General features: G+C 36.8%; 1 protein-coding gene across 1 annotated transcript; it reads right to left on the bottom strand.

Annotated features, from left to right (window-relative positions):
• Positions 1-8193: 8193 nt before the first annotated feature.
• Positions 8194-11621, bottom strand: LOC114135214 (protein FAM72A). Its single transcript, XM_028002293.1, has 4 exons — positions 10728-11621; positions 10463-10540; positions 9933-10057; positions 8194-9007 (listed from the first exon to the last, which is right to left on the bottom strand). The coding sequence occupies exons 1-4, from the start codon at positions 10877-10879 to the stop codon at positions 8913-8915; spliced, it is 450 nt and encodes a 149-aa protein (XP_027858094.1). The 5' UTR covers positions 10880-11621; the 3' UTR covers positions 8194-8912.
• Between the last annotated feature and the right edge of the window lie 374 nt (positions 11622-11995).

Here is an 11995-nt window from a genome sequence, read left to right as displayed (position 1 = left end):
ATAAAGTGTCCAATTTCTTACAAGCAGGAGTGGAAAGGACAGAGTTGCAGTTATTACACCCAAAATATCCCCCTGCATTTATTTTTAAGCAATGTCAAAAAGTAAGCTGATATTAAAAAAAAAAAAGTTGATATTTGGTGCTGCTTTCCTGGCTGTGGCATGCAGGCAGGGGCAGCGAGATGGAGAGAAGAAGACGGGAGGAGAATAGACAAACGAGGGAGAGAAGCTCCACAGCCTCTGCTTCTTCTCCCAGGCGGCGGCGAAGATCCAGCGGTTCGTGCCTCTACCGGACACTCAGCTGACAATAAACACCTTTGATGCTGACTTGCTGTTGGGCTGTAGTAAAAAAAAAAAAAAGTTCCCAGTAAACCCCTACGGTCCGGGTGTTTGGGGCGGGAAGGGGGAGAACATCCAAGCAGACCGTCTCATATCCCCCCATGACTTAATTAGTGCACTCTGATTCCCCGCATTAGTTTACTGTATAGGAACAACTTTTATCCTTAACTGTAATCAGCTTGCCCAGAAGAACTGAGCACAATAAGAAGCCCCGTTTGAAGTTTTCCTTTTGTGTTATCTTGAGCACTTCAACAAAAGCCCAGTGCAGCTAGCCTCAGCGTATAATAATGGTCCAGTAGGCAGTCTGCTTGTTGAAAACCTGCAATGTTGCATGTGCCACCTGCAGTTACTTTTCCCCAGACTAACGCAGTTGTATTTATTATCCCTTAATTACAACACAAGCGCTTATGGCTTCAGTGGTTCCTCCAGGATTAGATGTTTTTGCGGGTAAGTGATCATATTACATATAAAATTGATTTTGTTCAATTATTTAAGAATTCAAGCAGCCTGGTCCACCAATCTCATGAAAATGCTCTCTCCTGATTAAAGGATTTATTCCTTAAGTGAATAAATTCTGCCATTTATCACCATTTGCCCTCTTCACCCACTGGAAATGAAAAGAAAAAAAAATGAGAAGAATTCTTGAGGTGTCATAAATATGCGTAATCAAGGAAGGCTGGACATTACTCCAGCTTTTAGGTCTGTTATCAAGAGACGACCATGACAGGCTGCAGAGCATTTATGAAGCTCTTTTAAATCACTCTGAAGCTCAAGGTTGTCTCTAATTTGATGGTAACCTTCTTCATCTATCACGGAAAACACACAAAAAAGTTCTGTTTAGTTGGAGAGTTTAAATGTAATAATATTTACTTTGTTTAAAATTATAAATGACTATCTAAGAATCTTATGCTAAACAAGGTGATTTGGCGTAAATCAGACAAGCAGTCTAGGAGTATTTGCATCCAGGAAGTTGAGTGATCTCTTACTTTGACCAGCATGTTTCTTCTGACTAGAAATAGCAGTTTCCCACTCAGTGGCCGACTCAAATTTGATGCAGTCTGTGGAGGTAGCTAAAGATTGGGGCAATAGAAAGGAGGCCTTGCGACCCCTAAGCCTTGGAGTTTATACATCGTCACAATACCAGAGAAAATGTGCAAAAAGATGGTCATCAATTAGAAGAGAAGTTTAATTGTATAATGCCAATAAAGATTTTTCCTTTGATTATTAAGAATGTAAGTCAAAAAAAGATTCTGAACCTTTCCATGTTATTAAAATGTAAATATGAACAGATTAATCTTCCCCCTTCGCGCCTCTCCCAAAAAATTGATAGTCTCTTAACATTGTTTTATATATTCTGAGATATATCAGTGTCCCAAAAGCGTCCCAGTTAAATTAAAAAAAAAAAAATTAATCCAACTCTGGCAGGTGTATGAACATTTTGGGGCTCAACTATTGATATCTCTGTTTTATCATTTAAGTCAGAGGAAGATTTCTAGAATTAAAGTGGTGAAGGCACACAGAATTAGGCTTTTTTTATTATTATTATTTAAAGACCATTTGGGTTTCTGTACTGCATTAGATTTCTCTACCGCTGAGCAGGTTGTATGTGTTGCAGCCGCTTCATGGTCGTCTCTATTAGCAGTACATCTGCACCATCTAGTGTGTAAAGATGAGAAAGGGAAAACTTAAGACATGTCCAGTCACACGCCTCACACACACGTTGATTTTAATTATTTGTACGAGATCGTTTTTCTAAATAAACCAGAGATCCACAACAGTAAATAAGATGTCCTCTCTAACTTGACTAACAGAATAAAAGATTAAAACTCCATCTTGCTATCATTTGATCAGCAAATATATATATATATATATATATAGAAAAGAAAAAGTTTCTATTGCATTAATAATTGTCTTTTGCTTTCCAGAGATAAGATCATAGGGTTAACAGGCCCTGCATGGAAACAAAAAAACAAAACAAATACAGATTTCTCTACAATCCTGCCACCATTGGCAAAACTGCATTTTAAAGCCTCTCTTCCAATAATCAAAAACACAAATAGGGACTGGTTTTACTAATTAGCCTAAACTATGTTATGTTAAAGCATGCAATATTTGTTAATACTTAACACAGATCCTCATGCAAATAAATAAAGTTAAATACACTTAATGGATGTGCAAAAAGCCTTTATGTAAATTAATCTTTTATTGCATGATTTGTACAACCACCTTTTACCAAGAGGAAAGCAGTTAGTCCAAAGCACCCAGAGTGAGGCCCTCTTAGTGATTTTACATCAGCAATGGTGCAACTGTGGCCTTTCAGTACAATTGGTTTATCAGATGATACTTTTTCCCAACACAAGGTCTTTTAAAGAAGACGCTTTCATTTGGATGTTGTTGTATATAGGACTACAAACACTCCCTCCCTCATTAAATGCTACGTTTTTTTTAAATTGAGATACATGCACAATTTTAGCTGCTTCAAATATTCAACGTTTTTGGACATGATGTTTGACATATTGTACAGAAAGAACTCAGGTTATGATTTTTTCAGACAGTGGCAAATTGCAAATATTTTATATGCGTAAGTCACATAACTACCAACAGTGATGAGTCGTAACAAAACAGATCCAAAAAGTAACTATAACACTAAGGAGGTCATGGACAGTTTTCTAAAATACATTTAATCCCAAATGATTTTATACTCCCAACAGATTTAGATTTAAAGTTATTATTCAAACAAGTTCAACAAGTTGTTTCCTGATTTCCAAAAAAAAAAGGCTATGAATTTTTGTTGGTAACACTTTATTTGACAGGTTGTGAATAAGACTGTCATGACACCGTCATAAACATAACACCTGTCATGAACATGAGTAAGTCTTCATGAATATTTATGACTGTTGTCATAAAGTGTCATTCAGTAAATCATGGCACTTTTCATACAAAGTTGACATTATTCAAAATGTCTTTGTTATGACAACTTGTCATTAACCAAGAAATCATGATATGACATAAATTTGTTATAAAACTATTACTGATTAAACTTTAAAAAATTATGTAGCTTTATGTTATTAAAGCTAAAGTTTAATCAGGACCACAAAGCAGAAGACTAAAAGTCTCATTCTTCAATCCTTAGTAGTAATCCTAGATTCTTTTTCATTTCTGAGACCATGACTTGTTGTACATATTGGATTTTTAAACACCATTTTGCACTGACCTGGTGGTCACAACTGGCCTCGTAGCCCCCTTACAAGTTGTGAGCTTCCACACTGTTCAGCTGCAGGTTCTCAATGAGCATTTGTTTCAGAGATAACGGGCCACAATCAAACAGCAGAGCTCCTTTAAAATTGATGGAAACGGCTGTTCCCAATATATCTGTATAATTGGGATGCTTCAGAACAGCATGGACTATTTGAATCGGTGTAGAAACTTGAATTTTCTGCAGTCTTGTACTTTTCACAAGATGTAAATAATTTCACAAATGCTCCTTTACAGAAAATGTAAGTAAAACTTGAAAATATTATATTTTGGTACACATTTATATGCTCTCCAATAAAACCTGACATGTGGCTCCATTTAAAATGTTACTTTTAATCTAAATCTGCCAGGAGAATGGATCATTTTGGGATTAGGTACATTTGGAATTGAAATGAAAACGATTTTTTTTATTTTTTTCAATTTCACGTTTGATGCGCTACAAGTTTTTTTAAAGCATGTGATTGCGTGTACGATCCAGCAGAGGGCGCCACTGTCATCTTTAGGGATTTTCCCCCAAACTACGTGGCAAACGTTACACTCTGTTATAACATTTTTACACAACGTACTGGGTCTGAGTATTTTTGACTCAAAAAAAAACAACTAAAATGTTGACATTAAGACATCTTTAAGTGAGAGTGTTTCCACTTTTTGTGCAAGAGCTTAATTATTTCTCCTTGTTATTGGCTTTCACCTGAGGCAGTAAATATTTGGATAAAAGAGGCTTTATCAAAACATTCATGCCTTAGCAGGAGAAGCTGGTATAATGAACATCAATTATGATTCATTTTCACCATTGCTCAACACTGTGGCTCACAAGAACATTCATGTGGAAAAATGTGTGAGGGATGATCCAAAATGTGTTGGAAAAATACAACAGAGACTTTTTGGCCTCACACACTGACATTACAATATCTTCATTGATAATAGATAAAAATCACAGTAAATTTTGACATTACTTTGCAGTCTTTGTAGGTTATGATACTTTATTAGTCTTTAACCAACAGAATAAATTTGCTAAGTACTATTGGTTGTGCCTGATCTCACAGGACTTAAACTGGACTACTGTATCTCTTTGTAAGCTTAAACTGTGTTCCTTGTCTCGCAAAAACGTTCACAGCTCTTCAACTTTTTCAAAATTTTGAGACATTACAATAACCACCTTACAAAAGTAAATCTGAAAGGTTCGCACAAATTAACATTTTTCCATTTCCATAATCAACAAGTCTTTTATGGCAAATCTCAACTTGCTTTGCGCTCTCTGTCTCTCTCTCTCTCTTTTCAACCCTATATTTATTTTATTTTTAAAAAGATAACATAACATTTATTTAGCTAATTAAATAAATAATATCCTATCACGATGCAGACGCATTTTGTACTCTTTTAGAAGCAAGATAAAATGCCAATACCACACATTTCTTTCCATAAATGCTTGAAACCAAACACAAGGGTGAATCAAAAAAAACATAATAAAAATCAAAAAGAAATAAGTAATCATATTTTAAAATGACCTTACCTGGATTATCAGTAATATATATATTTGTAATTACAACGGAAAGATTCAAGGGATGTGAATATATTTGGTGTCCGAGATGAAAGGTATCCAGGTTCCTGTTGTGCTACATGTTTATTCAATACCTTAGAAACATCTGGAAAATATCCCCAACAAACATTTTTCACTTGTCAAAATGCTTTGTCTTTTTTTTTTCCTTCTTCTTCTACACAGACACATTTGGTAAAACTAAACCAAACAGCCAGCTGAAACTACAGTATACAAACGACAGGAAGCGTTGCAAGACACGGCTCTTTTCCATCTTCCTGATACTTAGCTACATCCAAAAACAAATCCCATAGCATCAGTTGGATTGCTCCAAATGAATGCCAAGCCCTGCAGCTAAGCCAAGCCAAGCCATGTGAAAACACAAGAGTACAGAGTCAAAATTGTAATTATGTCCATCTCCTGGAACGTTACCATTCTAGCATATATATACTGTATATATATGCATAAAGTGAAGAAAAAGTTTCTATTAAATTAATAGTTGTCTTTGCTTTCCAGAGATAAGGTCATAGGGTTAACAGGCCCTGCATGGAAACTCGGTTGTCTCCATGCCCAACGGCGCTCTGCAGTTCATCCAGATGGATTTTGAAGGGATTCCCAGACCATATAATCCCGAGTGACCTCTGGGTCTCTGTCCAGCGTGACATGCCCCTGGCCCCCCAAAAAACTCCCTAAGGATATAGCCAAGCAGAATCCTGATCAGATGGTCACACTGCTTTAACTGACTAAGATGTCATGTTAGGTATTACATAATCACGGGGGAAGAATGCTGACTGGAGAAAGTTGTCCCACAGACGGGCACTGACCTCTACGAGGTGGGTCAGCCACAAAATATTATTGCTAAAGATGCTGGATGTTTGTAGTGGTCCATAATCCTCTTACTTTGGAAATCAAGGTCTAAAGAGTATGGAGAAACGCTGGATAGGCACAGAATCCAAAGCTGCTGTGATTTTTCCAGTCAGTGGTGATTTAGTGAGGCATGTCATCTACTGGTGTTGGTACACTGTGTTTTACCGAGGCCAAAATCAGCAGAGCCATCCGTCTCGGAGTCTCAGATGGAACGCTGCTATAGGTAAAAACAAACAAAACCTGATGGAAAAATAATGGCATCAAGATCATTTGGGAAAAAAAAAAAGTTTATTAACTTAACAAGCATACAAAACAATAAATCATTTTTAGACTACCAGTGCAGTTTTAGTGCAATTCCAAAATATATAGATATATGTATTTTCCATATGGGCAATGTTAATCAACCGTCAGAAACAACCGTTTAAGTAATTTGATTATCTTATAAACAATTATCCTAGCCAGAGGAAATTCACACATCATACCATCTTGAGGTAAAACTGTACACATCCAACCCTTAATGTACAAAACAAAGCACTAAAGATCAACACATTAAATATAGAACAAAAATATTACAATACAAATCAATGCATTTGTTAGACTTAAAGAAAAAAACAGTACTTTTGGTTTTTGAGTTTAATAAATATATAGGTAATGCACCATTTCATACACACAAACAGAAATTGGTCTGAAAAGATACAGACTGTCAGTTTCTATTTAGAAGTAAAAGAAGATTTTTCTCATTAAATGTGTTTTTTTTCTGAATTAAAAACTGCAGCATGGATGAACGTGGAGGCAAAGTGACTTATTTAGTCACATTATTTATCCTCAGCCTTCAGGTTAAAAAAAGAAAAAAATATATCAATAATAAAACATTCGATGTTCGATTCCTCAACAGCAATTGCAGACACCACAAGTAAATTTAATTAATTTCTTACTGAATGAGAATTTTACTGTAACTTTAAGACCGGATCATAGAATTACACAGCGAAGATGTGAGAACAAGAGCTCAAAGACGCAAAACAACAAATGCACAGAGTACCGGTACTTGCTTTTCGTTGGGTCCTGGTCACATCCACCTTTCAAAATGTCCTACTCTTGCAAGTTTCGTGCACAACTTCACCGTAAATGAAATGGAGCGGTCTTTTTAAAGGACCAGCCAAGTATCACTTCATATCCACCAGAGAAACACTTTGTACCCATTTCACAATAAATTTTATGGTAGTTTCCTATATTTTTCCAACTTAATATTTTCTGGTTTGTGTAGGAGTCAGTCTGTCAGAGTCACAATTAGTGGAAATGGGGTGTAATTTAATGTCTTCAATAAATATAAGGAATGTAAAATATTTGGGGTTTTAGCATTTTTTATGATTTCTCATCTATAGAATTAATCAATTAATTGCCCAATTAATTAAACTAGTGCACAATGGCTAAGTGCAGGTATGAACTGTTTCCTTACAGGTAAAAATTTACATGTAAGAAGGGAGAAAATGGCAACATGGAGCGATTTGATCCAGAACCCTTTGAGTTTGAACTCTGACCTGCTGGTTCTTTCTGTCCAACGAACAGAATTGGACAGTGCTTCACAATATGAAAGAGATTTCAACCCTAAAAGTTGTAAGCTTCACCATTCAGTGTGCCATCCTGAACAGTTTCTCTAAAAAAAAATAATAATAAAACAATTGAGGAGCTCTGTAGATTGACCTATAAAATGCATGACTAAGGCCCATTTATAAAAGGCAAATATTTTAACGATCCATGATTATTCCCCTTGGCTGACTTGTTTTTCCTCCTCAGGTGCTGCAGGTACAATGTTGCATAAATAAACTCATCATGGATCCTGACACCCTTGCAAAGCTTATGTTTTATACATTCCCTCATTTCATTAAATTGGATCCCCCTCATACATATACATATTTGTATATACTGTATATATATATATATATATATATATATATATATATATGTATGTTTTAACTCAGCAGTAAATTCAGTTTCTTTTTTGTTCAATCACATATTCCTTAAGTTAGTATGTTAGTAAGGAAAACTGCTATGGTCTGGTTTACCTTGGGGTTAAATACTAAATGCACTGCCATCACAAGTGTACAAACCAAAAATAAATAAATCTATGCATGGTGACATCTTTCACTTGCATACAATTTGAAATTGTATGGTACCTTAAATACTATGTGCCCTTTGAAAAAGCAAGGAACGTGTACATCATTTAATATTTGTGCCATTTCTCTAATATGTGAGATTCAAAAAGCACTCGAGGTTTCATTCAGCACCAAGCCACACAGCGAGAACACATATAGGCCTTTAAGACACAGCTCTCAATCACAGCATGTTATCTGTACAGAACACAACTGGGTGAGCTGTGGCCATCCTTTCACAGAGTCTGAACTAAATTAAACACCATCTTATATCGTCGCTTCTTCTGCTTTACTCATAGTTAAACAAAAAGTAAGAGGCAAGAATGTCCTCCAATCTCCTCGGCTACATATTTTATAATACCCTAAAGAAATTATCATTACTTCTTTTTTTTATCTGTGCTTTAACATTGTAAATTAAAGAAGAGAAAGGCATGGTCACAGCTTAAAGGGTAACTCAACAAAAACTTTGGTGCACCTCTGCTTCACTGCCACGCCCCATTGATGTCACAGCAGGTGTTCTCCGCTATCCGTCAAAGACGAAACACCTGCTGCAGCATCAGTTTGACGAATGATTAGAAGCTGCAGTCACAGCCCACACAGAGGATTACAGCAGAGCTTATCAGCCTTATGCGATTCAGTGTTCAGTTACCCTTTAATGCTTCTCTTTTTGGTCTCCTCCCAGCATAGTCTGTACACTCTTCCAGCTCCACCTCACCCGTTAATGAATGTCATCCACTAAGTTCCTTTTACATTGTCCGTGTTGCACTCTACCTAATGCACTCCTCCTCAGACGGGCTTTCCGATTCTTCGTTTTCACTGTCATCCAACTCTGGAAGATCTCCCCAAAGGAGCAGATTCAGACCTGCAGGGATATTTAGGTAAAAAAAAAAGAAGAAAAGGAATATTTAACAGGAAGATACTACATGTTTACAACAGCCCACATTGGCACCCTCTGCAACGATGTGGAAATAGTTCAACTGAATTAATGTTTCACTGCAGCTGCAAAATTTCACACTGAAAATGTATTTAAATATCCAATTCATTTTAGGGGTAAGGGAGACAAAACAAACAAAACAGCGGCACAATCAATGCTGTCAATGCTAATCAAACTTCAATAAAATCAGATGACTTAAAAATATCAGCTCATTTTGGTTTGTTGAAACAAAACTTCAACATTAAAAAGAAGATGTCTTGGATAGATAAATACACTGAGTGTGTTTAGATAATGTTAAATTACAAATTCTGAAAACAGCAAGTCACAATGAAAAATAATCTTTTGAGAAGATGGCTGTAAGGATCAGCCATCGGGGTGAACAACAAGTGATTGGAGCAAAAACTGCAGTTGAAGGCTTTCTGATGAAAACACAACTACTGTGTGTGATGAAATAAATATGGATCATCAATCTGTTGCAATCTGTGAAACAAAATGACCATCTGGGTAACATGATGTTTATACCCCAAGAAAACAGGCGATAATAACTTGCTAAATATAAATCGCTAGAGATGCTGAGAAATGTAATAAAGTCTAAACTTCAGTTACAATTATCTTCTCCAAATAGATAAATGTTACTGATGATTTTACTGAAAAGCAATTTCTTTGCATGGAAGTTTTTCCAACTGATAGAATGGAGTGAAATGTGAAAGGTTGGATTTTTCCAACCTTTTTCTTCAGCAGTAAAAGAAAAGTTTATTTTAAGGTGTTTTGCACACAACATGGGTGCCTAAAGAAAAAAAGTGTCTGGTAAAAAAAAAAAAAAAATCATAAAAGAGGGGGGCCTTATACTAACCCGTAGCATCAAGTCTGTTGAGAGTGGACACAGCGTCGCTGTTGAACATCCAGAAATGACCGTTGTTACATGACAGCAAGCAGGGTTTGCAGGGGGCAACCACATGATAACCCACAACATTGCCACTGTGAGCAGGAGTTAGAGGGAATAAAGAAGAAACCATAGGTCAGCACTTTTCCTGGGGACATGTGTGAAAAGTGCTAACTCCACCAGTGGCTGCCTATTATCTGCCAGGTGTTTGTTTTTGTCCTGTGTACAACAACAACAAAAGACTGGGAATACAAAAGAGGCTCAAACTCTGCTGCAATGTGAATTCACCTCAAATATACAGCAATGAAACTGCTTAGCAACTATTCTGATCATTTTAAGTGGAAACTCACCGGTATGCCACTAGTAATTCGTTCAAGTAGCCTAAGCAAGTGGGAAATTAAAGCAAGTAGCTTTTCATTTATACAACAAACACAAGCCTCATTTCTGAGTTAAAATAAAGCCTATAGATATCCTGGAAGAAAATGATAAAGCGAACATACCATTTGAGACATGCAATGTCCCTCAGTTTGCATTTGCAGCTCTCAGTTGAGTAGCAGCTGGCCACAAAGTCAACAGTTCTGACGGGAGGAAGCATTCAAATAGACACATAAGGCATTAAACACGTGGATAAAAAAATTATATCGAGACTTGCTACACATAATACTTTCGTGGAAATACTTTACTGAACAGTTTTTGAAGCTAATCCCAACCCAGCAGCGGACATAAACAGAGGCTAGCAGCTAGGCTAATCCAGTTAGCACCTACCTGTTTGGAGGTATATCCGTGGAAAAGAGCTCAACTTCGGTGTCTGCAAGAAGCACAGCCTTCATCCCCCTGGTGCACAACAGGCTGTCACAGAAGATGCAGTTCACCTGGGCCACGCATTTGTTCTTAAAGCTGGCGTTGGACGTGGACATTTTTGTTTAGCTAACAAAGATAAACCCCTCTCGCTGTTCAAGCCGGTGGTGTTAAACCAGTGTGGATCGGGTAAATAGTAGACGATTAACGTTTACTGTTCGGTGCGGCAACGGCGACTGGTCTAACGTCCTCGGACAAAAACGGTAGTTGTTTTGTTTTTTCTCCCCTCAGCGCTAAAACGGAAGACAGGTAACGGTACCTAAGAGGAACAGGACCCGGGGAACAACCGCAGAACGACCGCTACATTGAAACCGGTTAGTTTTATTATTTAAAAATAACGAATATCGCCTTTTTATTCAGCTATTTCGAGATCCATGCAGATATACTTAACAGCTAACTCAATAGCTGTCAGCTTTGTTTACAACTTCCTGGTGTTTAACGACACTTCCTAAAACCACGTTTAAAAGACCCTACATCGGATTATCATTGGATGGTTGTTGCAGGAGCTAATCTTATTGGCCAGTTTCTTTACAGGACCCGAATTTGATTGGTTGAAAATCAAAGTTGAAAAGCAGTCAGTAAACAATGTAAAAATATATTTATTAAGTGAAATGCCATTTAAATCTCATGCCACTGTTTTAGGAACTAAAAGTTGGTCCGGATCATTTGTCCGGATCAACGAGACAGAAAGTGGTGTTCCGGGTAGGCGGGATTTGCGCAACCATTTCATCCAGTGCATCCGGGGCATAAACTTGCAGATCCATCGTTGAACTCCTCTACTTTGTTGCTAAAATATAGAATAATAAAGGACATAAAAAGCAAGTCACCTGCGAAACATGACTCTCTGACAAGGTACAAGTCAAAACAAATCAGAACAAAGTTATGGTCACTTAAGCACTTCATGAAAGTTGTTTAGTGAATGAGACTATGCACACAAGAAAAACAATTTACTGCACATCATCTGATGATGTTAAAATCTTAATTGGTATGGTATGGCACTGGTGTTGACAACAACAGTTAATTTTCAATGTTTCCTTGATTAGAATCACATCAGACTGGGACAAGCCAGAGAAATAAAGTCTGGACTGAGTCGTTCTACAGTGGTTGCAAGTGGTTTAAAACTGATTTTGTGATTGGGAAATCCTTTGACTTTTTTTTTTTTTTTTTACGTATAT

The sequence above is a fragment of the Xiphophorus couchianus genome, chromosome 20 (genome assembly GCF_001444195.1).
Source record: "Xiphophorus couchianus chromosome 20, X_couchianus-1.0, whole genome shotgun sequence".
In the NCBI taxonomy this organism is placed as follows: Eukaryota; Metazoa; Chordata; class Actinopteri; order Cyprinodontiformes; family Poeciliidae; genus Xiphophorus; species Xiphophorus couchianus.
Note: the sequence above shows the minus strand (reverse complement) of the source record. Positions and strands in the feature narration are given on the sequence as shown.

What these genes read in the sequence shown, in the direction of transcription:
- LOC114135214 (XM_028002293.1), bottom strand. Translation starts at nt 10,879, where the DNA reads ATGTCCACGTCCAACGCCAGCTTTAAGAACAAATGCGTGGCCCAGGTG. An exon ending in ACGGATATACCTCCAAACAG is followed by an intron (nt 10,541 to 10,727) that starts GTAGGTGCTAAC and finishes TCCTCCCGTCAG; the next exon opens with AACTGTTGACTTTGTGGCCA. An exon ending in CAACAGACTTGATGCTACGG is followed by an intron (nt 9,008 to 9,932) that starts GTTAGTATAAGG and finishes ATATCCCTGCAG; the next exon opens with GTCTGAATCTGCTCCTTTGG.